Raw genomic sequence first — 26,261 nt, 5'->3', positions numbered from 1 at the left:
CCCCCCCCCCCCCCCATACACACTCCTCCCCATTTCCCCATTGTTATGAGCACTCCAGGCTACAAATACCAACAGCTGTCTTTCCCAATACATTTCCATTTAAATGTCTATTTAAACACTGCAATTTTGCATCTGTGTATTGAATCAGAAGCTTCATCAGCCTGGTGTTGGTGTCTGTGTTAATTTAAGGCTATTCCAGATTGAAAGGTGTGTTTATAAACACATTAAAAACAATGTAAAGTTTGAGTATTTATCAAGAAATCGAAAGACTTTATTAATTGGTAGTTTTCAGTTTGTTAAATGTACCTAACCATGGGAAACAGAAGCTGATATCTGAGGGGAAACGGCTGTCGGAGGAGTGGATAAAATGATTGTGTAACAGGAAGAGATGAGGGAAGAATCGCAACACAGAGATGTAAGAAGGATGACTAATGTTGTTAGCGGAGCCATTACTGGTCCGCAGATTAATTCATTAAGTAAATTCATCATTCACCTCCCCTCGGCCTCTTGTCACAAGCCGTGTAATATGACACCCCTCAAATTTGTTCTAACATCTACCCCAGGGGGGGTTGAGCTCCCTCCCACCCACCATCCCCACACACACTCACACACACACACCCTCCTTCTTCTCTTTGCTAATGGAGCAGGCGGAGCCACTTATGCTAAAAAGGCTGCAGCTGTCTGTCAGCAGGTTGAGGGGGGTCCTCCACTGGGGGTTATCACCACTCTCTACATCTTACAAACTCTCACTACTTCATTCAAAAAATCCTCCACCTACAGGTGGCTTCACCAGGCTGTGCGTCACAATTAAAGCTGAAAATAGCGACTATTCTTTGCCTATGCCTACACAAAAATTATCCAAAGCTTGCTTCTTTTTTTTCATGATAATCTTTGTTAATATTTTAAAAATAAATGTCAGCATTTAATCAGAAATCAGAAACAAAACGAAAATGAACAGAAAATTATCCTCTTATATTCATACATGACAATTCATATCAAGACACCTAATTTATTCATATTTATTATTTTAAGTTCAAGTATAGAAAATAAATATTAATAAAATACTTTTGTTCATTCAACGTGTGTACCAAAGCAAACACTGCATACCTAATATGAATTAATTACTCAACATCTCTTTGAAATCCAAATATTCAAAAAAGGTCCACAATCCTTTTATAATATATTTCTTTTCTCTTTCAGTATATATGCGTTCGTTTCAGGTGGAATGTTTGACATCTGGTTTGTTTTTTTCCACAGTGCTGTTAGGATTTTCTGCTTTAAAACACTGTGGTTCATTAATATTTGTTCATTTCTGTTCTTTTAGATACAAACCCAGTAGAAATGACTTTGGGTCTGGTGGAATTTCTTTTGACATCTCTGCATCTTTTTATTCATATCAGGTTAAAAAATAAGTTATCATGACTACAGACATCTGTTGACTGCTTTTAGGGCCTAACAGTTTGAAACTAATTGAAAAAAGTAACTTGATATCCAGCCTTATTTTGCTCGCTCTCCTGCAGCTCGATGATTGCTCGGCCAGCCTGAGAATCCCTACAGATTTATGCTGTTTGTCTTAAGCTGTCCCAATTAACACCCGTCAACAGGTACCGGCGTTTACACTAGCGCTAAATCAACTCGTGTTTCTCCACCCCTCTAAGCTCCCTAAATGGTTCACACCTCAGTGTGTGTGTAAACACATTCCCGGGAAGCTAAACCACATGGCTTAACCTTAGTTTAGCCCCGCCGAGCCCTGGCTTACCTGCGAGTTTCAACATGATTCGTTTACAGTGCTTTTTAGGTCTGTGGCTGCATGTGGCAGAGAGGAAAGCCTTGGTTTTAATGTGAGATGGGAGTGGAAATGAGACTGACATTTATGTTAATTGTGATTGTCTGTGTTGTAGCAGATGGTTGCTATGAGATTAAAACTGGACAAAAGACAATGCAGTTGAATGCACGTATCTCTAAATAATACAGTATAACCTGTTTACTGGTCAAACACCTGTTTAGGTAATATAATTTTTAGCTACATTAGCACAATCGCATTGGTTTTGACTTGATTATTAATAAGTTTGATTGGAATATTTAGGTTGGTTAAGGGGAAATTTAGGTTCATTCCACACCTTTTTTAAGGATGTCAATTTTATTAAAAAGTCAAGAAACCTCTTTTTTTTTTTTCTTTTTTTTTTTTTTTAATCCCATATTTGACTGGAATCAGTGTTGGGTTAATAATGCTAAACAGAAGTGACGCACAGTATTTTTCAGGTTTGGCTTAAATCAATCATGTTTGAGCCTTTAATGTCTGGGTTTAGTTTTCTTGCAGCAGCAAAAACAAACAAGGTTGCACATTTCAGCTTAACATATTTACCATCATGAGTAGGATCCAGCTAGATGGCATTGTAGACCCCCTCCACGAGTCTCCGTCAGGCTGTACTGATGATGTAACCCCCGCCCCTCCAATTCCTCGCAGCCTGACCACACTCAAGCAGAGCAGTCAGAAGAAAAAACGAACCAAGGGCCTAACAAATACATGAAGGTTTGGTTTAACTAAATCCCACAGATAATGGCTACTGTGTCAAAGACTAAAGATAGCGGGGAGGGGTGGTGGTGGTGGTGGATGGAGGGGGAGATTACTCTGGCGTTTTGCATCAGTTGCTTTCTGCTGGGTGGCCCTGCTTGTCAAGAAAAAGAGGGAGAGACGGATGGAAAAGAGAAGGAGAGAAAAGCATTTAACGCGGCACATTGAGAAGAAGAGGGCTCTTAATGCCATCAAAGCAAGGGGAGAAATCAGCCATTAATTTATTCCCGCCCTCAAACACACTCATGCATGCATGCAGGCAGGCATACACAGCGCGCGCACACACACACAAACACGCCATGTACACTCGTTCTGTTGTTTGAGAATTTCTGTAACATCTGGTCCACGCCAGTCCTGCAAACCCACCGAGGACAAGGCTGACAAAATGTTTCCACTGTGGTCCCCATTGTATGTGTGCGTGCTTGCGTGCGTGCGTGCGTGCGTGCGTGCATGTACATGTGTGTGCTCCTTAAATGATTTTTGTGTGGATTGAATTATAGCCCTGACGTGAGGAGAAAATTTTCACCCTAAGATTCAGCAGGAGAGGCAGATGACTGGGCTATTCATTGGCTGATAAGAACTGATGGAGAGGTTAATAAGCTACACACCCAGGTCATCACAGGCTTTTTACTGGGCTACAGAGGAGAAAGGAGGAGGACGACGACGATGATGTGTGTGTGCGTGCGTATATGTGTGTGTGGATTGTCAGGATGGATGGTGTGCATCTCTTGAGAATCTGTACGTTTAACATACCTTTAAAGGGCCTTCAAACTTCAGTCTATCAGACGGAATTACCAAATATTTGACTTTATGCAGGCAGGAAAGCGTGTGCACGCGAGCATCTATGTGTAAGATTCTTCCATGTATAAATGCACAGTGATGTAAAGTGCTCATTAAAGTGTCCTCCTGCTGGAACGGTGACTGCAGTTGACTGACTGAAGTGACTGCAGTTGTTCAGCAGCGGAGCCAGACTGAGCAGTGACTTGTTGCCATTTGCATCATCTCACCATCAAGCATCAGGAGCACAAGCAAATACTGTAGCTGGAAACTATAACTTTGAAGCAATATATGATTTATGTTTTGATTTAATGATGAAATACTTATTTTAAACATTCAAAAAGAAATGCTTTCATTTTGAGTTCAGAAATGTAACATTACTTAACACATCTCTGTGATGTCACTTTGCTCCTCTTGCTCTTATTCACGCACTCTTAGGCTCAATAGTCAGTTGCAGTCAAAACAATTACCGGTTAACCGCTGAGTTCACATAGCCTTGTAACCTTCAGGCGACAAAGCCACTAAAATTAGTTTGTTTATGATCCTGAGGTTTTCTTAAAGGCTCTCTCTGAGTTTACCTTTAAAGTTTCCTTTATCTATCACAGATGCTACAAAGTGTCCTCGTGTGATTAATCGTGTTTTTTAATCACACAAGGAGTTGACCCACCTCATCTCCATCAGTTGATCTGTTTCATCATCACAGAGTCTTTGTCTCAAGGTTTCTGCAGCAATAAATATTTCTACTCTACAAGTGTTAGTCATGATTCTCTGCGTTGTAGTCATTAGAACGTACCCAAATTTCTTTGCTACAGTGGTGGATCCGTTCGTTGTTACAATTAATAATATTAAATAAGTCTTGAATCTCATTTTTTTCTCCATGTAATCTGTCACCTTTATGAAATATATTGCAATATAATTTTAGAAAAACCACCTTTATAAAGAGCTTTACAATGACACTAATTATTAACTCAGTGAAATTGTTACTAATTGTTATTTCAAATGTTATTTCTAATTTTCTTTTTTCTTCAAGCGGTGACACCAAAAGGCAGTGAAAAAATAATCATTGAAGCCTTTTTTTGATAAATTGAACTTAAAATATACTGAAATTGTGGAACTGGAAAACGGAATATAGAATGTTTTGCTGAATTATAGACGTGCCTGTGGTTCAAATATGAGAGCAGGTCGTTCACGAATCAGAAGGTTGGTGTTTCGATCCCTGACTCCTTTGAAGTATCGTCAGGCAGGATGCAGAACCCTGATGTGTCCATCAGAGTGTGCGTGTGAATGTGTGTGACTGAGTGAATGTGGCTTGTAGTAAGAAAGCTCTTTGAGTGCCCTTATTGTGTAGAAAGATGCTATGTACATATAGTCTATTTACCATTTACTTAAACATCACTCATATTCTTTAAATTTATCTTAAAAGAGACCTTCAGTACTACCTGCAGTACTCAAAAACATCTTTAGTTTAAGCACAAGCTTATACCTTTTCTGTATGTTTTAATGGTGGGTCAAGCACTGCTGTTATTCCAAACCTAGCTCAGCCTAGTTTTATTTCCCACAATTCCCTTGTGTAACCTGAGGCTAGAGGAAAGCACCCCCCACTAAGATGAAGACAAAACACTCAGGAAAAAAAAACAGACTAATCTGTGTTTCTCTCCCCCAACCTCTTTCCTCTCTCACTGTGCTGTGGATACTCAAAAATACACCTCTGTAAGGTTTAAACCGAAACCACAGTACAAGTGTTTTTATGCTTTAAGAAGCACTGGTCAAATCACGTAGGACTTGGTGGATATCAGCCATCAGGAGTTGACCACCAAGGCTCAGCTTGAATAAATGTACCTCATTTAAATCTGTACCCCAATACCTCATTGCTGCCATGTAACGGTGGAGCTAAGGAGTAACGTGAACCAGATACAAATGAGTTTTAACAGATGGAGCTCAAGATGTTTTCCCAGTGATCATCACTTCTGGCATTGAGCTGCTTGATTGAAGAATCTCTCACACTTTGTGTTGTAGCACTGAAGCCTAATAGAAGCCGCCTCCCGAAGGTCCAAGCAAAGGCTCTCATTCTGAGAAAGAGAAAAAGACTCCAAACAGGACCCTAGCATGGGGTCTCTCCGCTCTTCTCTCCCCCTCATACCGACTCTTGTCCCAGGGCTAATAGGGAGGCGCCGCGCGCCTTTCCTGCTCCCTATCACCTACTCACCTTAATAATAAAAGAGAGCCCCCTGTGGAAAGTGGCTAGCAGGAGCTGGTGAAGATCACACTGGTAATAGGATGATGCCTTTTTGCCTTTTGTCATGAGATTATGAACAGGGATAGCCTCTCCTCTCTGCTCCTCCACTCTTCTTTACTCTTCCCACACACAGCTACAGACGTCCTGGAGGGCCCTGTCGAGTTGGAGTGGAGACAGGCGTAACTGAGGCTTTGTTGCTCTGCTTGTATGGTAAAAGGCCCGCTAATGAAATACCTTTTAGGGGGTATCGGCAGGTGAGCTCCCCAATCAGACATTTCAGCAAAAACACACACACAGGCGTACATACACTCACATATTCTCCATCTCCTCTCATCTGCCCCCTCTTGCTATATTAATTACCTGAAGTGCTCCGGCCCTGAAAAAAGCTCTCGATTCTGCCGCGCCTCTCCCCTCTCTTCATCCAACGCGACAGCCACAACGGCCCGAGCTAGCCTAAAGTGGGGCAGGGGGGTGCAACAGAAAAGGAAGGGTGATAATAGTAGTAATGAACACGGTTGACAATAATGAGAAAGGTAATTGAGAAATGGCGTATGGCAGGCCCCCTGATTTTCTTTTTCCAGCCCCAAGCTAAGTGGGGACGAGTTGAAAATCATCTTATTTAGGGCTCAGTTAAATGGTTCGTGTAGCGCGTTGGAGAGTGTGGGGATTTCTGACGCTAAAGCTAAAGTGAGCTGACAAGCATAGAGTGGGTGATACAGCAGCCTAATGGGTTAGGGAGTGTTTAAAGCCGCTGTTGACTTTAGGCTGACTCTGTGTGTTTTTTTTTCCTTTCCCCCCTTTAATTTCTTATTGACATTGAATGGCATGGTCAAAACAGCCTGTGCTGCACTGTTAGGATTATTGTTAAACACCTCAGTGCTTCACTGCTGTTCCTTTCTCTTCCAGTCAGCTCGCTGTGGTTGTTTTCTCCATTTGTATGGATGTGAAAATTCACTCTGCAGGACTGCACATGCTCCAAATGCTCTGTTTGAGCATATCTGTGTTTGATTGTGGCTCAGTTTGTATGCACTCTGCTTCCATCTTATGTTTACTGTAAATCCCTATAACTTGTGTGTGCGTTCGTGGACTCGCATTGCCCGCCTTTCTCTCTCTTGTGTGCATCTTTCTGTTTCCTCCTGGCCTTCTCACCCAGGCTGTGATAGAGACCGGGCGGTCTGGGCTTTAACAGACAGAAGCTGCCTCCACCAGCCCATAGTCTGCCACTCTCTGATAATGTTTATTGATTTGTAGCAGAAACACAATTTGATGGAGATGGGGGAGGGAGGAGAGAGGAGGAGATGCTTCGGGGGTGAGTCGAGGCAGAGTGCATATTTGTGATTGTCACGGCATGGCTGGTTCTCCTAGAAAAAGACTCTGGGAATGGCACTTATTTTGTTCTGATCTGAGCACCTTTCAGCCCCTTTATGTGATCAAATAAAATATGTTTGATTTAAATATTTAAAATGAGACGCTAAAGAAAGTTGAAAGAGGAGAAATTACTTCTCCTGTCCAAATATACTCTTCAGCTGCTGTTCAGTGTGTGAAAATGAAACCTCCTAATATGAGCATTTCATCTCCTCACTCAGTCTATTATGTGAACTCTGTTTGCCAAAGCTCCCATCTGTCCTTAGCTTCTGAGGTAGAGGTGTTTGGAGGTTGCTCTACTGTTGGCTCTGAGGTCAAATGTGTTTACCCAGTGGTGTGTGTTTTGCGTTTGTGTGTGTGTGCATGCGCACATACGTTTCTGTATATTTAGAAGAGTCCACAGAAAAGATTAAAGAGGTGAAGAGTGGCGGATGGAAAGGAAGAAACATGTTAGCAGGATAACATGTTAGGCTTTGACAGTCTGACTCTTCTCCTCCCGCAAACTAGGCTCATCATCAGGACTCCATATTAAAAATTAACCTAAAACAGCATGTGTTATATGAAAATGAATGAAATATATATGAATGAAAATAAAAAGCATGTTTCCACTTATGAAACTTTCTAAAAGAATTTTGCAGCTTTTGGACTCAGGAAACGTTGCCGAATAAATCCCAGGGGGGGTGGGTGGGTGTGTGTGTGTGTGTGTGTGTGTGTGTGTGTGTGTGTGTGTGTGTGAGAGAGAGATGCCACAGGCCTCTTTTACTCTTAAAATTATCAGTGAGTGCCTCCTACCTGACCCCCTCAAAAATCAGCTTTTTTTTTCTTTCAAATCTGTTGACATCATGAAAAACTTCGCCATCATATGAAAACTGTCAAAGATACAGGGCCTCAAAATACTTTATGTCATGCCTCTTTTTTTTCCCAGAGTGAACTCTCGAGTACACAATTCTGGGTAAAATTCTACCAAATAAATCTTTAGTAATCATGATTTAACTGAAATTGATTCAATATTTTGTTTTTTTAAAAGCTGGCTCTTTTTTGCACTTCTTTAATGGGACCTGATGTTCACTATCATCACCATCAAAGCAAACCAGAAATCTACAACAAAGAGGTACAGCTGTGTTTTTATTGGATTTTTCCTCCTGCTCGGTTTACAGTTCGCAACACCAAGTCAGTTTCACCAGTCACATCCAAACAGGTGTTAAATAGGCAATAATTATTTTATCCAGCATAATTTCGTAACACTCATCCCCTCCTGATCTCCTTTTATTACTGATTATGCTAACAAAACAATCGTATGATGAAAATATTCATCGTCATTCAGCAGGCCTGCTGTTGTTCTTCCAACATCAGCATTTTGAAAGATGGGCTTCCCCTGTCAGCATATTGCGTGAAATCAGAAACAAATAATTCTGCAGCCCTGCTTATGATTATGCATCAGATTTAATTAATCTCAGTGCCTCCAAAACTCTGCAGCACCCTACTCCTGCTTCTCCTCTCCCTCTCCCCTACCTTCACCTCTTTTGTAAGTTGTAAAGCAAGCAGTGGTTGACAAATGACACCAGTGGAAAAGGCACGCATTGTGCCTCAGTGTGAGAGGAGGGTTTTTTTCCCTCCTCTTTCTTTTTTTTTCTGAATTTTTACTTTTCTCTATCTGGGGGGAGCAAAAGGAAAGAGGTGAGTGTGAATCGGTTAATGTGTTCCATTCACCAGACCTTATACACAGGTTCAATAAAGCAGGAATCTGCTCTATGAGCTAGGACCCATTGTGCCATTGAGGACACCTAAAAGAGGCCTCGTACAAGACTCCCTTGGAAAAATAGCCCTCAGCACCACTCCAGAGGAGAGGAGAATAGAATAGGAGAGAGCAGGAGGAATCACATGCAGTGGCTAGGCAGTTTGATTCTTACACATCTCACCAGTGTTGTAACATTTGGCGTGCATAGCTTTGAGTACATCTTTGACTTCAGTGTTACTCTAATTTTCAGAAATGGAGAGAAGCGTAAGCTTCAGATGTGACGCTTTTTATGGGTAAACCTGAATTTGAGAGCTCCCTAAACTCTCCTGCTTACAAGCTTCACTCTGTTCTTCCCTGTCTCCTTTCCTAACAAGACACTCCTCTCCTCACATTAATTAAATCAAGTCTTCAGTAGGCTACTTACACACAATTCCCCCCCTCCCTCCGGTCCTCGGCACAAACCTCTCTGATTAGGCCGGCCCCTGTCATGCATATTCACATCACTGCCATGACAGCCTTTTAACGAGCTCTTACCTAATCACAGGAAACAATGTTCATCCTGTTCTTTTTATTCCTCCTTCTCTCATTTTCTTTCATGTGTCTTTGGCTTTCTTCTTCCCCCGATCCCCGCTGATATCAGACGGGCTTGACGCTCGGATGGAGAGAACGATGGGGGGAGATGCACAAGTGCAGCTCTGCCCTAAATAAACCGCAATTGAGAAAGTGACTTGAACACAGAAGAGAAGTTCAGCTCCATCTCCTCCCTTCCCCTCCTCTTCTTTCTCCTCCTCCTCCCTGCCTTTTTATATGTCCGATAGACAAATTGGATTAGCAGCTATTGGATTAAATGACAAAATGGTGGGATAAGGACTGAGATGAACATGCTGTGATCACAGCTTTTAATGTGTTTCTCTTTCTGTCGCATTCATTTTCCTCGGTTATCCAAGCTGCTTCCTTCAAGGCACAGAAGTTTCTCCAGGGAAGAACAAATGCAGGACACCCTGCTCATCCACTTACTGCAATTTATATGAATTAGAATGAACATCTCATGTGCAAATACTGCACATGTTGCTGTTTGAAGCCATTGATCACAATAATGAAACAGAAAATACATTTTTCTCTTTCACAATAATCAAAGAGAAAAAATTATTTTAAGTATTAGTTGCTGAGAGCAGTTAACATTAGCAGCCCTCTTTTCTTACAGATTAACTTCATAATTAAATTTGTAATTTGTTGCAAAGATTCTTTTATGTTGTGACTTCTGCTTTCTCCACAGCGGTGGCTAAACTAAACAACTGACATCGTTGCAATCTCAGGAAAATAAAGAGCAGCCCCATACATCTGCATACATTCCTATTTTCAGCATTTTCATTGTGACTAATCTGTTTTGGTCTTTTTGTCGCTCTGTAGTCCTAGGGTTAACATCGATCACTGGTTTGAGAGGGAGACGCAAATCCCCGAAGCATCCAAGTAGATCCGTCCTCTGCTGCGACCGCTTGCAAATAAGAGAGCAGCTAAAAGAAGCTAAACTACACACCGATAATTTAAAGCTAAAGTTATCAGTAATTGCAGGTTTAGTGCAGCTTCTGGTTTGATGTTTTAGTCACCAATTAAAAATACAGTGAAGCCAGTTAAAGTCAATTAACGTGTACTCACTAAGACTAATGCTAAAGCATGAATTTTGTACATTTAGCACATGGCAGCATGGCGCTCTTAATTCAAAGCAGCTCAGGCCAACAGCAGCAGCAGTTTGACCACCTCGGGGTGAGTTTCATTATTCCTATCAACACTGAATGGAACATTCGCCAAGATTGCTATCTTAATCTTATTTGGCTATAGAGGCTGCCTTTGTACCCGCCTTTTTTTTTCCCATTTCTTTCTGCATTTCTCTCTCACCCAAACACACAGTGACCTATGCTAACCAGCCTTGTCTTCATGCCTCGAGGATAGCAGCCTCCCTCCACACACGGCAGTTGGTGTCATTGTATCCTGGTTGCGTTTCTGCGAGAAGCCGGGAGTGGAACAAGAGAAGAGGAAGACAGGCAATCAGATAGAGGGGTTGTTGGGATATGTCTATCAGTTGTATCTCAGCTCTGTGTGTGTGAGTTGATTGTATCTTGTGTGTTTCTCACTAGCACAGCTGCATTGATAGCTGAGGTAACACTAAGGATGATATTAATGGCGATAAACCTTGTGCATTTTCATCACTAACCCTTTGATGTCCCCATCACACACTGTACCAACGCCAAATTCATTGCTTCGGTCTCACTGGAGTTGGCCTGTTTCTGCTCTGCCCTGCTCTGTGTTGAGCACTAAGAAGTGGCGTGTAAGGCGAGCAGCAAGACCCAGAATGCACCCTGCCAAACTGCCAGATGCTTTGATCCAAGATGGCCCCCTGAGAGCCAGCATGCATCCACAGTGTCTCAGAGCCAAGGCTGGATTCGCAGACACAGTGTCAGTGGTGACTGCCAAGGATATTTACACCATTTGTTTTCATACACCACCACATTCAGCAGTCTGTTGTCACTATAAGCATATGGCTTTCTATGGAGCAAAGATGTTTTTAGAATGTGCTGCACCAGTGGGAATCAAACCCCCAACCCAGCACTAGACCCTTAATTATCATGAAACTGAAACGACCATCACTTTTACGTTTAAGATGACGGTATCGCGTACAGTTGTCTTGTTAATTCAGTCGTATCGAGTAGTCAAGCTAGTAGAAAACTATTTAAATAATCTGAATACTTTTCAATAATTCATTAAATGCAATTGGCCTGTAAAATTACAATGTAGTTATATAACTTTTTATTTTTTAAAGGCTCTTCCCCCAACAGCTCAAAAACTATAATTAAAGGTATAGTAAAACATAATTTCCCCATGCTTAATTGATTAAAAAGGGGTTTAGCGCCCACCTATAACAATAAATCTGCGCCCAGTCTGTCTCTTTAAGAGTCAGGTAGGATCTAGAGGTCGGAGGTGGATGCTGAGCAGCTGTCGAGTCTCCTGCCTCCATCCCCTGACTCACCTGCTCGCCTTTATTTCCTCCTCCACTCCCTCCCTCGTTCCAGTCATCCCATTTTGCTTTCACATTCAATATCCCCCCCCCCCCCCCTCCTCCTCATCTCTCCCTTTTCTCCTTCCTTCTACCCTTTTCTCCTCCCTCTTCTACCACCTTTTCCTCTGACCTCCCTGCCTTCCTCTCCCCTCGCCTCCCCTCCCTCCTTTCATAAAATGTGGCTGTTGGTTGGCTGGTAGCAGCTGGCTGGCTAGCGGTGGGGGATATAGCTTTATAATCCCCTCTCGTCTTCCAGCCCGCCTCGCCACAATGTCACAGGAGCTTAATATTTGCCATTATTATTTGCTTGTTTTATTTGACTTCGAGGCAGCACAATGACCTGTCAGCGCTGGCTTTATCCCCCCTCCGAGTGTCGTCCATTTCAAAGTTGACTACAGTAATCCACGAGCCCGTGATTCCGCTAAATCCTGAAGCTTTCTTTCATTCGCTTGGTTTTTTTTGGGGGGGGGGGGTTTTTGCTTGCTTTCTTTCATTTTCCCTTCCCGCTCCCTCCTCCTAAATGAAATTACATACATCTGCTGGCTCAGAGTATCACAAATGTCCACACATTCACCGGTGTCCACACACATCCACGCGTTTGCCTTTTGTCATCAGTGACGCAGTGGCCCGATGCTCCCACTGCTGCAATGAACACTGGTGTGTGTGTGTGTGTGTGTGTGTGTGTGTGTGTTTGTGTTTGTGTTTGATGGAAAAATTTCTTTCTTTCTTATTTTCTTGTCTCCTAAGAAGCAAAGTTATTTATTTACAGCTTCTCATCAAATAAATGATATAGTGGTTACAGCTACAATACTCAGACAATAAATGTTGGAAATCTTCTTAAAACCGTTGCTGCATTTACCACAGTGAATGGAAGGATTCATATCGCCGCTGCAGAGTTAAACGGGACCTTATGGATTATCGCCGCTGACACTGTTCAGCTGACCTCGAGATTCGATAAAGAATAAATAGCATTTTAATTTATAACACGTGAGAGATTATTAAAACAAACCAAGCAGAAAGAGATGCTTAGTAGTATTATTTTATGGAAATCTAGTTTTAATTTTATTGATTATCCATTCCTTAAAAAAAAGTAGTTATAACATTTAAAGATTTACCTTTAAAGTAATAGTCTTTTTTACTCACAAATAAATTGTGAATTTGTAGAATTATAGTAAATAATTATTTTACTGGTAGCATTTTGCATCTTTATTATGTGTTTATTAATCATCACTGCTGAGACTGTTGTTATTTTTGTTCCTGCTCAGTGAGGCCATCCTGATTCCCAGGGTGTCAAATACTGCAGTTTAATCAAAGCCTCTGGATCCTGAGAGACACGCCTGAGGTGTCTTTTCACTTTGGTTTGGTGTAAAACCTTACAGTGTAATCATTACAGGATGAAAATTGGAGCAAAAGCCTGGGATTAAACAGACCTACATGAATTTACAGCATAAATACACCTGCTCATTATCTTTGCCACACCTGGTCCAAAATAGCCCCACTTAGTTGCCTGAAGATGCACTAAACAGTATCTAGAAAGTTTTATAAATAGGTTCCAAATTTACAGTAACCATCCTGCTAATGTTCAGACTATTATCCTGTTTCCAAATTTAATTCATTCCAGAAATATTAAATAACTTTTCGTGCATGTTTTTGGGCCGTACCTGAAAATCCTGTTGATCAACCCTTCCTCTGTAAGCATTTAACACCTGAGAGCTTCAATGAGCATTTAGTTATCATTTGTCAGTTTCTGGTTTGAGCGTCATCACAGGTTCCAGTATGTTTAAAACCTTACGATTATGTGGTTTTAGTACACGGAGGCCAGCAGATGCACAGTGGGAGTCAAACTCCACACCCAGGCAGCTGGTCTTTATTCCAGGTCAAACACGATGGAGGCTGTCACTGTTACCTGGCTAACATTTGAAGCTTTCGATTCGACGTGCTTTGTCTGTATCAGTTGTGCGCATCCCATTGTACCTTGTAAGTAAGTTACAGCATAGAGCTTTAGCCCCAGGCGTGGGCAAAGCTTACATTAGCCATGCATCTGAGCCTCACTAGCTCTCTGTGTGTGTTGAGCAGGTATTACACTAAGCAGTAGAGAGTCCCAGAGACTTTTTTTTTTTTTTTTTTGAAGGCCTGCTGAGTGATGGGATATGTATTGCCCTACAGTGAGAGGCTTCACTCTGTAAAGGCGCTCGACGGTAATCGCAGAGTTAATCCCGCCCCGGTTGAAGCCGTATTGACGTTGTGAAGGCATGGTGTGAAGTAGGTGAATGTTTACACAGGGAACATAAGCGAGGAGAGTATTTACACCCACACATGAATATCTGGTGGACACACTGACTCTGCGGGGGCAGCAGCTCCGTCGTTTATCTGCCTCATCGCTTTTCATGTGCATATGCTGGTGTACACGGCGTGCTGTAATTTTTATGTCAGGTTCAATCCACTGTAAAAAAACAAAACAAAAAAAAAAACAAAAGCAAAAGAGCAACGTGTTATTCTTGAAACATTTCCTGTAACGTGTGTATCTGCTGGTTTATTTATTGGTGTGTTTCTGTGCTCTTTCTAGGCAACAACAAGGAGGAGGAGGAGGCCATGATGCAGGAGTGGTTCATGCTGGTCAACAAGAAGAACGCCCTCATCAGGAGACAGAACCAGCTCTCTCTGCTGTGCGTACTGTTCTTCCTCTCTGTCGCCTCGTCTTTGCTTCCATTTTAATTTCTCACATGTCAAATTAAAGCAGCTGAGAAGCGTTTTAAACCTGCTCCTCGAGCTTTAGATCAAGCTCGTCTAAGCTGCACGGGGCAGGAGTGTCCTCTCCACTCCATTCACCCCATCTCTGTCTATCCACTCATTGATTTACATGCAGAAAGGGATATAAAATCAATAGAAATGTGGCGATCGCTACTCTATCTGCAGTCTCTTTGTATGTGGTCAGCTGCGACAGGTGGAGACACGCGCTGCCTTTTTTTCTTCATTTGCGGCTGTAGGGATTTCAAAGTGTGCAAGTGGAGGAGAGCCTGAAGTATTCATAATCACATTATATCGTGGGAAAGGAGAGGCTTTTAAAGTGGCCAATTGACAGAAGGGCTGATTATTAGCCCTTTCTGTTCTCTCTTTGTGGAGGCAAAGAGAAAACGGCGCCTGTGAAGGACAAATTCTATTAGGGGCCGAATTAGCTCATTTTTTAATATGGCTGAAAGAGGAAAGAATTCAATTTGTGCTGCGGGTGGCAGATAGATCCACACAGGGCCACGCTTGCATATACACATCTACTCCCTCATCTTCTGTTTTTAATGCATTTTCACCCCCACCCCCCAAACTCCGCTCCTTATTTCCCTTTTTCTATCCTTACACATACACACACAGACACACACCTTCACCCAGGGCTGTGCACTATGAGTATCAGTTATGTGCAGTAGATTAATGCGAAGCCAGAGAAGGTTCGGGCGAGTGGCCGAATCGATGTTTATTGCAGGTTTCTTTAAGTACTTAATGATTTAGTCATTAACATATTGATGAACTTTGTGTGTGTGTGTTTCCCGTCTCCCCTCTTTCTAACTTGCCACAGGGAGAAAGAGCACGATCTGGAGAGGCGTTTCGAACTGCTGAACAGAGAGCTGAGAGCCATGCTGGCCATCGAGGGTAAGACACACACGCAGAGGGAGGCTGCACACGCGTACATTAAACTCTTAATTTTGTAACTTTAGATGCATTTTAAACAGCAGTTTTCACAGCTGAGGAGATTATGTAACAAGTAAAGTAAAACAACCAGGAGCTCACTTTACTCTCTCTTTCCTAAATCTTCCTGAAATTTACCAGAACATCTGCATAGTTTAATTACTTCCCAAATGAGTCCTGCAGGAGACCGGCAGCAATAGTTGAAGTTCATTTTCCATTTCGTAGTGAGGAGGGTAAAATCGACTGTCGAGGTCGCTTGAGTTCGAGTAAAGTGGTTGGTGTCTCTTCTTCTGAGTCCTTTCTACGTGGCGTCCGCCCGTTAGCGGGGGCCAGCCTTCATCGGGAGCCTGAAGCAGGGTGATTTGAATTCTGCTTCGGCTTGATGAGGATTAAGATGCGAGCTTGCGAGGGATTTCACTCCCAGATACTTGATCAATGCTATCTGTTTCTCAGCCAGACCCGACTAGCCGATGCCTGATGTGGAATCTGACCACAGCTGCATTCAGTGTTTGCAATGTTAAAAAAAGAAAAGAAAGAAATGCAGTTATATTGTTGAAAGCTTGTTAACTACACCGCAGCCAGAAAAGCAGCCATTGTGTCGTATCAAAGTTGTCAGAGGGCCATGGAAGTTTAATCCCCTTCGACTGCGTCCTCTTTGGCAAAATGAACCTTTCGCCAATCAATGCTAATTGATTTTGCCATTCGACATTGACCAGCACCACCCCCTTCTCACAAACCACCCCCTTTCTCCTCGCGGCCTTCGGACACCCATTGTAATTTCACCGGGCACCTGATAAGCTACCTGGTCCATAATAAATCAATTCTAATTAGCAAAAGAGGAGATGGTGGGGGGGGCAGACACGTGTATCCAAAGCGGCGCTGTAGCCGGCACCACGCTGCCTGCGTTCAGCTTGATTTCCTCCCTCTCTCCGGCCGCTTTATTTATTTTTATTTATCGAGCTCCTGCTGGAGTCGAATGGGAGGATTTCGCTTTTTCTGCTTCACATAACGGAGTGTGTGTTTGTATCAGCGAGCCTGCTTTAAGCACGCGTGTGTGTGCATTGTTTTGAGCTGTGTTTTTGTCTTTGTCTCGTGTGTGTGTTGTGGATTCATATGGCTTGCGCGCATGTGGATGTGAGAGCAGAGATAGTGTGTGACTCGAGGTGGAGAGGTGGTGTGTGCCGTGTCACCGCCGTCCTCTCTGCCTTCATGTGGACTTGTTGGATTTGCAGCTGACTAACTTATCAGCAGCCTTATTTTCCTCCCTCAGGGAGGCACTTAACATTCAGAGGCTCTGCCTTTCTCTCGCAGCCACAGATAGTTGTCAGCTGCTGGGAAGAAAGGTGTGTGTGTGTCTGTTGGTCTCCATTTGCCTGCGTCTGTGAGTTTACATCTCACAGGTGTGTTTCCACCTTTGGTTTTGTGTGTGTGTGTGCGTGCGTGCGCGCGCGCGCGTCTCCCCAGCTCTTATTTGGTGCTTGGGCAGGTCCATTGAGCGATGGTTGGGCGTGCGAATAATTGCTGATTTGGTTGGCCAGTCGATGACACAGAGAGAGAGAGAGATGACTCAGAGTGAGAGAAGAAACACACCTGCCCTCACACACACACGCCCTGCTGAGAAAAATATATACCTGCACTGAATCAAGCGCACCTCTCCCTCTCAGCTGACACACATGCTGAATCACACACACATTGTCAGGTCAGTGTGAAGACCTGAAGTTTCTGTCTTCGTCTTTTTGTGTGAAAAGATGTTAAATATCTGCTGATTTACCGTCCAGCTGCAGCAGATGTGGGTAATATTTGTAAGCAGTTATAGAGAAAGGAAAATCCTGTGAGTAGTCTCTGCAGTGATGTAGACATTTAAGGGTTTGATGAAAGTTAAAGGCAGGAGATTATAAGTTAAGCCGCTCGGCCTCCTCTGTTCTGAGGCAAAGGTTTGACTCGTGATGTTTTATTCCACGTTTGTGAGGCTGACGTAAGCTTACTGGGACAGTCGGGTACAAGAGGACAAGGAGGAGGGGAGGAAGAAAAGAAAGAGGGGAAGCTTTGAGGGGGAGAAGACGATTCATCTGAAATCAACTTTGAAGCCGATATTCTGCAAAAGGTCAAATTCTTCTCAGATTTTTGTTTGTTTGAGTTAGAAGATCTTAACGGAGCAGTGATTCCTGATGTAGTGAAAAGGCACAATGTAGAAACATTAAAGTCACACAAAGAGGGAGAGAGAGAGGGGAGGAAGGGAGGGGCTAGTTTGCAGGGCTACAGCTGCAGGATTCACTACAGTGCCAGGTATTTTTCCTGCACTTTGGATCTCAGCACATATTAACTGATAAATACAGAACAACTAATGGTCTAGTGCGACCCTAAGCAATGCTTTGTCTAACTGAATAAAGAAAGAACTGTATATTTAGATGATTTCATATCAGCACACAGCAGTGCAGTATTTTACACATTAGTGCATCACAAACCTTTAAAAAACAATAGATCAGCACAATAATCGCAATACATGTAAAATTTAAGATGTTAGAGTGAATTAACAAGGTTGTCACTGTACGTCTGTTGTTTTTGTTTAAATTGAATGTGTCATCTGTACATGAGGAATATTCAGAATACATTTTTACAAAAGCACTCAAACATAATTTGGTAACTGATGCTGACTCATCTTTGGACATCAAGTGTCTGCCTCGAGGTTTCTGCAGCAGTAAATCTACTCTAGGTCTGTTAACCATGATTCACTGCGTAAAATCACAACGCAGCGATCACAAGTGGAAAATTATAATCAAACCAAAGCCAGTATTCTTAACAAAACACTCCTATAGGTAATAAATAAATCCACGTAGTTGCATTTCCCTGCCACAGCACTGGGCCAATCCCTGTAGTAAAATATGAAAAGTTGTGAGGAACGATTTTCATGATTAAAAATATCCCAACAACACCTATAAATGACCCCAGTCTGACACGTGAAGGTTAACAGCACAGAGGTCTTGACTTGAGGTGGGCCTTTGCATCATTAAAGCATCCAAACATCAGTCGGTGTAAGATAAAAATGCTCCGTAACTGAAGTTTAAAGCAGCTTGACATTAAAACGGTGTTCAAGGTTTGATTAAATGTGCAGAATAAAACGGTCAGGATCAGGGCCGAGGCTTCCAGGCCCCTGTTGATGTCGTTTATGAGCATGCTCAGTGATAACCACCTCCTTGTATCGTCTTGGTGTGATGCCAGGCGGGGAAATGCCATCTGTATGCCATGCTCTCATCTCCCTGCCACAAAAATTGATCCACTATGCCCTCTTTATCTGCTTACCGATTCACACCTATGTACGCACACACGGAGCGGCGTCTTGGCTTCCTTCGAGGGCCTGTGTGTGTGTGTGTGTGTGTGTTTTTAAAGTGGACGCCCTCTCGCCATCTAAAAGGGATTTATGCATAGCTGGGTCCCAGAGTTGTTTTTTTTTCTTCTTCTCTCCCCTTGTTATGGTTTGATATGATAAGCTTTTTTATATGTTTAAAATCAATATGTAATCCTATGCAGGAGCTTATCCCTCTCCACACCCCCGACACACACACACACACACACACACCCCCACAGCCCATTTGTAAATCTATTTGGGCTTTGTAACACATCGGGACAGCGCACTACAGACCCTGATTGATTAGGTGCACTTTAGAATCCGATCACATGGGCAACTTTTGATGATGTCGCCAACTCTTTCAGGCTTGCACACTGACTGAAGAGGCCGATAGCAACAGGCTTCGTTCCACGCGTCGCCGGGCTCGAGTTTTGGCGAATTCAGAAGACCAGTGTGTTTAATTATCTATTCACAGCTCGGGTGTTTGTGTAGGTTGAAGTGCGTCCACGCTTGAAGTTTAATATTCGCATCGTCTCCAGCTGTTTTAACTTGGTGTTTATGTCGAGGACAGGTGCCACCTGTAGTGAAGCTAACGTGGTATTACATGCTGCTAATCGTCACATGAGGCTGAACAGATGCTGAAAATGTTCACATTCATGCCTGGAAAGAAATTACAGCTTTTTAAGAGATGTAAAATCTTTCCTGTGGTTCAGCCTGCTTCACACAGGTGGAAAACCACTTGATTGTTGTATCTACCGTGATGTTCTCAGTCTTCTGCTGGACACGTAGACCAGAAAACTACAATTCTGAATGTTTTTATGGCAAACAGACACAATGAAGCTAAGCCAAACTTTCTCACCTGATACTCACCCAGAGGCTAAAGGCAGTAAATCCTGTAAATTGGTAGCTGCCGTCAGCATGTTAAATAGTTTATGAGCCATCAAGTTATAAAGGTTCAAGTTGTGTTTAAATGTGTTAAGGGCAGGTTTGTCCTCTTGTAGATAAATTTACCTCCTTGCATGTTGCATGAGGCAGGAAACACCGCTTCACAAAGGTTTGCACTACTAGAAATATTCAGCGTGTTTTAGGTGGTAGAGCACACCTGACATACACTCATGGAATTAAGGACAATATTAGCTACTTTGTCCACACGTCTGAACAAAAAAGCATCACACAAACTTTGGGAACCTGGGTAAAGTCTGGAAAGGTTCAGGGGTGGAGTGCATGTGTGGAAAATGGCTTCAGAAGCTAACAAGAAAGGCCCTCCCCCATTCAAGTTCAGGTTCAAGGTTCTTTATTTGTCACATGCATAGTTATACAAGTATAACACACAGTGAAATGTAGCCTGACACGCTCCTCGACATGTGCAAAAATTGGGGGGGGGTGTAGAGGAAGAACATTTTATATATATATATATATATATATATATATATATACATACACAGACATATAGTATATACACTGGGTGAATGTGCAGTAGTAGCAGCAAGCAGGTGAATTCTGTACATTAATATGAATAGACATCTGACTATTTTACAGGATAGACAATATAAACATATTTAAAATTAAAGGAATTGAAATGTACATTGTGCCTTGGTTTAGTGTCTGGAAGAGTCCTGTCTCAGTCAATTATAGATGATGTGAGAGGGCGGGTGTGTGTGTTTAGGGCACGGATGGCTTGGGGATAGAAGCTCCTCTTGAGTCTCTCTGTCCTTGCCCGGAAGATGCGGAACCTTCTACCAGATTGCAGAAGTTGGAACAGTTTGTTGCCAGGATGGGACGGGTCCTTCAGTATCTGCGCTGCTCTAGTCCGGCATCTCCTGGTGTAGGTGTCCTGAAGCGGGGGGAGAGCAATCCTGCAGCAGCGTTCTGCTGTACGGATCACTCTCTGGAGAGCTTTTTGGTCCTTCACACAGCTGTTCCCAAACCACGATGTCATGTTCTGTGTGAGGATGCTTTCATACTGCCTTTCCTGAGAGAAAAGGTGGACTGGTACTCTTTTACACGCAGCTTCCCTAAACGTCAGGTCCCTACAGGAGTAAATCACATAGATGGGCAGATTAAGTCACATGCAGTTATGCAGTCATCTCTTGGCCAAGTAGAGGATGAACTGCTCTGAAACTGCAATATAAACTTTTTTCCTTTATATTCGAACCTCAACAAAAGCAATCTTAGTAATTTAGAGAGAACTTTTGTCTTGCAATTTTTAGCCTTTGTGTTTGTTGCTTTTTAGCTGTTTTTTAATTATCAGTCCCCTTCCCCCCCCCCCCCCCTCTCTCTCTCTGATGACACTTGGATTTCAGCCGAAATCAGCTGTCAGGGCCTAAAGAGGAGGAGGGGGGGTAAAAAAGCAAAGAAATGAAGGTGAATAAATTGTATTTTGGTGTCCGTGTCCAAAAAAGCTGCGATTGAAACCCTCCGATGTGATGTCGCCGTATTTTGGTATAAAACAGAAAAAGAGGCAGCCAGACGGACTCGGATGCATGAAGGGCGGCCTCGTCCCGCTTTGAGAGAACGAGGCTTTGGACCGGTTTGCTCTCTTGAATAAATTTAGCGTCGGGGATAGCGAGCAGGGAGAGAAGAGGGGGGTGTTCATGGGGATTTGAACCAGCGCATTCTTGTGTGCCTTGTGCAGATTCACATGGTTACCACTGGCGTGCACGGTGAGAGTTATCTGAATACGCACCCACCGTGTGAGTTGTACACACTCCTAAGTCTTTAACCTCCCTCTCCCACTCTCTTATGGAGGGGGGCGTGGCTTACATGGGGGGGGGGAGGGTGGTCTGAGTGGCTGCAGGCTGTTTTGTTTGTTCCTGCGTCTCTGGTTACCCAGCCTGCCCCGCTCTGGTGTTGCCTGGTCACGTCGCTCATCGGCTCTTTTTATTGTTTACCTTCCTAATGAGGGGGGCGGGACTCTGAGACATGTGATTGACAGCAGTGAGCTCACTCATGGGTCCCCTTCCCCTCCCATGCACACCCCGGGTCCAGCAGGTCTTTGGCTTTTTGGCTGAGAAATCCTTTGAAGGAGATTAAAAAATAAAAAATAAAAACCACCTCGTTCGTCGTGAACCCTCCTCTTCTGAGAGAGGATTGTGGGAGATTTATGGCATACATTCCTGTCTCAGTTATCTAAAGCTGACGACTCACCCAATATTCCCCACACTTTGTTCTGATTCTTCCTAAAGAACCACATGTTTAAAAATAAATAAATAAAAGGAGCAACAAATCCTCGAGGTGCAGATTCAGACATATTTTGAAGTATTTGTTAACTCCTGAACAAAAACCAGAAGAGAGTAAATTTGCTTCCCTGAGAGAGAGAAAAATAACGAGGGGGGGCTAGAGAGCCAAATATTGGGACTGTGTTCATTTCGCTCTGTGGTCGACTTCAAAGGGACGAGCGGGGCCAATGAAGAGAGCGCAGACCTTTCAGGACAAACCCACTGGGCCCAGCGTGACACGCACACAGCCTGACTGCCGCAATTTGACTCAATGAGGAGGAGGGGGGATATTTATTTTTAATAAAGCCACACTTATTTTGGGACTGACATTTTACAACATTCCTTTTATTCTCGAATCAATAGCCGGTTAAATATTGATAGAGGGGTGAAGTTGCCTACGCGCCACAGAAGTTCAGTTTGTTTGAATTCTCGCTGGGACGAAGCTGATTTTTTTTTCAGTTTTATTATGAAACGATGGAGGGAGGTTTTAGAGGGAGACACGTTCTCACACTGAGCTGAGGAGCAGAAGGAGATTTCCTGCCTTTCTCCAGCTTTGAGGCAGTGAAATGGATAAAACACTGCAACCGGCAGCTGTGTGTGTGACACGACGAGAAGTTGAATCTCATTCGGTTTAATTTATGTACAGCATATGTTGTCCTGTCTGTGCATGCTAAGTGTGGTGGTTGTTTTAAACTGCACAAAAAGGTTGCAGTGAGTGTTTAGGGTGAGTTTTTTGGGGTGAGGGAGGGAGGAGCGCTGCCCTGGTGTTGGGTGAATGCAGAGCCGAGGGCGCCAGGCGGATATTCGAGCCCCAGGGGGAGCGAGCGCTCTCCTGTGGGCTGCCCCCCTCCTCCAGGGAGAGGCTGAGGGGATTTGGATCAGGGTCCCACCTGGACCCTGTGGGGCCCTGTGGGGCCCCTTCCTGCAAAGACCCTGGAGAACTGAGAGACGAGAGTCAGGGGTTCACCTACGTGTGTGTGTTTGTTTGTTTGTTTGGCTGAGGAGGTGACATTCAGGGGTTGGTATTTATTTATTCATAAGTTTCTGTGGAGGATTTTGGACCATTAAAACTCAATTTAGGAGACTTTCAAACTTAATTTACTTCAGGATAGAACTAAAAATGTGACAAATACAAACGATCGTGAATGCCGTCGTTCAGCAGAGCTGCCGCTTTAATAGAGCTTGTGTGTTCCTGAGAAGTTAGAGGTTATAAAAGAACGAGAGCCATCTTATACCTGCGAGAAGTTGCACATTAACATGACGTCATCACTGTGCGCGCAACCTGATGGAGCGTGTTTACACGTCACATTTACATCCCGCTCCATCACAGTCCAGCAGGTCAGTGAGGTGATGAAACTGTTTCTCCGTCTTTCTGATCATCTGCAGTCCTCACATAAATGAAGCCACATCCAGGAAACCCAAAGATCTTTTTGAAAACACTTCAGTTACAGGTTCAGTCCAGAAGAAGATGTAGGCATCCTGCAGCCTGTGAGGTTTTTAGAAAAGAAATATCCTCAGTGTCTCCACCGCTGACTGCAGGTCTCTGGTTGTGTTGCAGACTGGCAGAAGACCGAGGCCCAGAAGAGACGGGAGCAGCTGCTGCTGGATGAGCTGGTCATACTGGTCAACAAGCGAGACGCGCTGGTCAGGGACCTGGACGCCCAGGAAAAAGAGTAAGTTACTTAAAAACACTGAACACAAGTATAAAAACACTGAGCTGCACAGCAGGCGCTCCTGTGGTGTCACAGACGTCCCCAAGAAGCTGTGGACGTAGAGAAAGCTCGGCGAGCCTGCCCTGCGGCGCACCTGCACGGGTGGGATCCCTTCCAGGGCACCGCAGGCAGGTAAAAGGTCAGAACGTGGCCCCTGGCACCGGGCCACTCCACAGGTGGTGCAGCGGCGTTCACCGTGGCACCAGCTGTTTTACCTGTCTGCCCCTTACCCCAACCCCACCCCGAGACATCTGACCTTTTGACCTTTTGCCGTCCGCAGGGCCGAGGAGGAGGACGAGCACCTGGAGAGGACGCTGGAGCAGAACAAAGGCAAGATGGCCAAGAAAGAGGAGAAGTGCGTCGTTCAGTGATTGTCAGCAAACACAACCAACAAATGTAGCCGATAAAAGAAATGTATCACATGATTATTATCGATCATTTTATTTGATAGAGGAGTCGAGACATTTCTGTCAGTTATTGGAATCCCTTTGAGGTTTATGTTCGGGTCAGATTAACCGCAGAGACTCGGCTGAGCGAAGAGGCCCTGCGACACCTTTGCACCAACTTTTTACGGACTCGGACTGTCCCCCTTTATTTTTATTTTATTTTTTTTTAAATTTGAACTCTGCTTTACTTTCTCGAGAACGGTACCTGTGTAACAAACATGAATACGTGTGAGACGAGGGCAGCGCACAGCCTGTGTGCAGCTCGCTCCGTCTGAATGTGGAGACCAGGCACAGTCTGTGGTGGATTTGAGGTACAGCACAACAATGGGGGAAATTTTACTCTTATTTGTTTTCTTTTCTTTTTCTTTCCCCCCATCATATTCAGAAGATGATGAGGTGGGTTGACTTTTCAGTCAGACTTTTTAAAGAAAAACAAAGAGATAACATCGCTCTTTTCAAGCTACTTCATTACTTGACCGTATCTTTTAATTATCTCACTTTTTACTTGTAAAATATCTTAACTTGGGAAGCATTACTGTTCACAAATCTTGACTTTCCTATTGCTTTTTTATCGTCTTGGCTTGAAAGCAGTTTACCAAAACAAAGAAAGGAAAAAAACAAACAAACACTTGTTGTATATTTTCATCACTGCTCTGACCAACAGCTTCCAAAATCTTTTTTTCCCTCCATCAGGAGTCATGCAGTCAGAAAACAACAGATATATATATATATATATATATTATTTATTGTCATTTGTCCAATAAGCTGCTTGTTAAGTGAATCTACCATCACGTTTCATTTTGCTCAACGACTTTTGGTTTCTATTTATTGTATTCAGAAGAAGAGAAATATGCTTCCATCTCTTAGAGCTCCACATCTTGTGCAGCTGTTCTTTTTACGTGTGAACATTTATCTGATTATTTATTCCAGTGTCATAACCCAAGTCTTCAGTAATAAAGTCTTTATGATTTCATACTCCACAAGACGCGCTGTGTGGCCTCTTCTTAAAAAAAAAAAAAAAAAAACCAGCCGCTGTGGATTTTTAAATCTTTATTGTTATATTTAGTGTGTTGTTTTTTTTTACTCATTTTCTATTTTTCAAAACGCGCACGCACTTTCAAAACTCTGTTCCAAATATTTGTATTTATTTTTTACTCTCAGTTTAAAGAAATATCTCCAATCCTCGATCTGAACTCTGTTTTTCCTCCTCTTTCTGTTTACATAATTTAAAAAGTTATTGAAATGCACGCCTTTGACTGCAGCCCCCGCACATAAGTGGCCCTTATCACCGCCTCCACCGGCGAGCGTTGCGTTTATTATTCGGCGCTCTGTTCAATTCCCCTGCGACCTGTGCGCGTGTTTATAAATTAAAATTGGCGGGTTTTTTCTTTTCTTCTTTGAGGTCGGTGTCGAGCAGGTTCCTCCGAGGAAGATTAGAGAGATCACTTTGTTCCGAGCAGATGTTTTCCCCCCTCTCTCACACCTCTCTCTGGGCCGCTCCTGTGCGCGCTGAGGACGGGCTGCAGAGCTGGAGAGGCTCGGTCACCCGCAGCCACGGATGAGGGGAGGAGGGCGGGCACAACAATTGGTATTAATTTTCAAAGATGTAGAAAAAAAATCACACCCTTAAATTCTTAAAGTGTCCATTTTAATTTGCAACATTTTACTGAAATGAGCTGTGGAAAATGTTCCTGCAATAAAAGCTCCGGATGAACAAAGTGTCTGCGGTTTAACCCTCCTCTCCGTCCCTGCAGGCAGCCTCCCATCCCCGATTAAAGCAGGAAAATCGGTTGTGACAGCAGACGTCCTCCCCGGCCTTTCTAATACTTTCAAATTAATTTGCTGATTCGTTTCTTCTCTGCTTGGGACCGACTGTACGCGCACATTACGCACTCTACGTCCCCCGAGGCGCTTTGTTTGACTTTGTATTGCAGCGCGTTTATCGCGGGCGCCTGTGATCTGGAGGAAAAAGAGCAGAGCCTGAACGGTGCTGAGTGTATGTGAGTGTGTGTGTGAGAAAAATCTTTAAAATGATGCACACAACCTGTCGTTTACACTTAACTTATAAATTATTTTACATGCAACATTTTAAAGGCTGTGTCCTTACACAATCAT

General features: G+C 43.3%; 1 protein-coding gene across 4 annotated transcripts in view; it reads left to right on the top strand.

Moving 5' to 3' along the window:
- ehbp1 (EH domain binding protein 1) overlaps positions 1–25,131 on the top strand; it is a 162,457-nt gene extending 137,326 nt beyond the window's left edge. For all 4 annotated transcript variants that reach the window (XM_082557092.1, XM_082557094.1, XM_082557093.1 and 1 more), the window contains 4 exons: positions 14,313–14,412; positions 15,315–15,388; positions 23,547–23,661; positions 23,981–25,131. In XM_082557092.1, coding sequence (XP_082413218.1) covers positions 14,313–14,412; positions 15,315–15,388; positions 23,547–23,661; positions 23,981–24,071 — 380 coding nt within the window. In that variant the 3' untranslated portion in view covers positions 24,072–25,131. The remainder of the gene's footprint in view (positions 1–14,312; positions 14,413–15,314; positions 15,389–23,546; positions 23,662–23,980) is intronic.
- Positions 25,132–26,261: the final 1,130 nt, after the last annotated feature.

The sequence above is a fragment of the Aulonocara stuartgranti genome, assembly GCF_965226115.1.
Source record: "Aulonocara stuartgranti genome assembly, chromosome: 13".
Classification (NCBI taxonomy): Eukaryota; Metazoa; Chordata; class Actinopteri; order Cichliformes; family Cichlidae; genus Aulonocara; species Aulonocara stuartgranti.
This window is presented reverse-complemented; position numbering and strand designations above follow the sequence as displayed.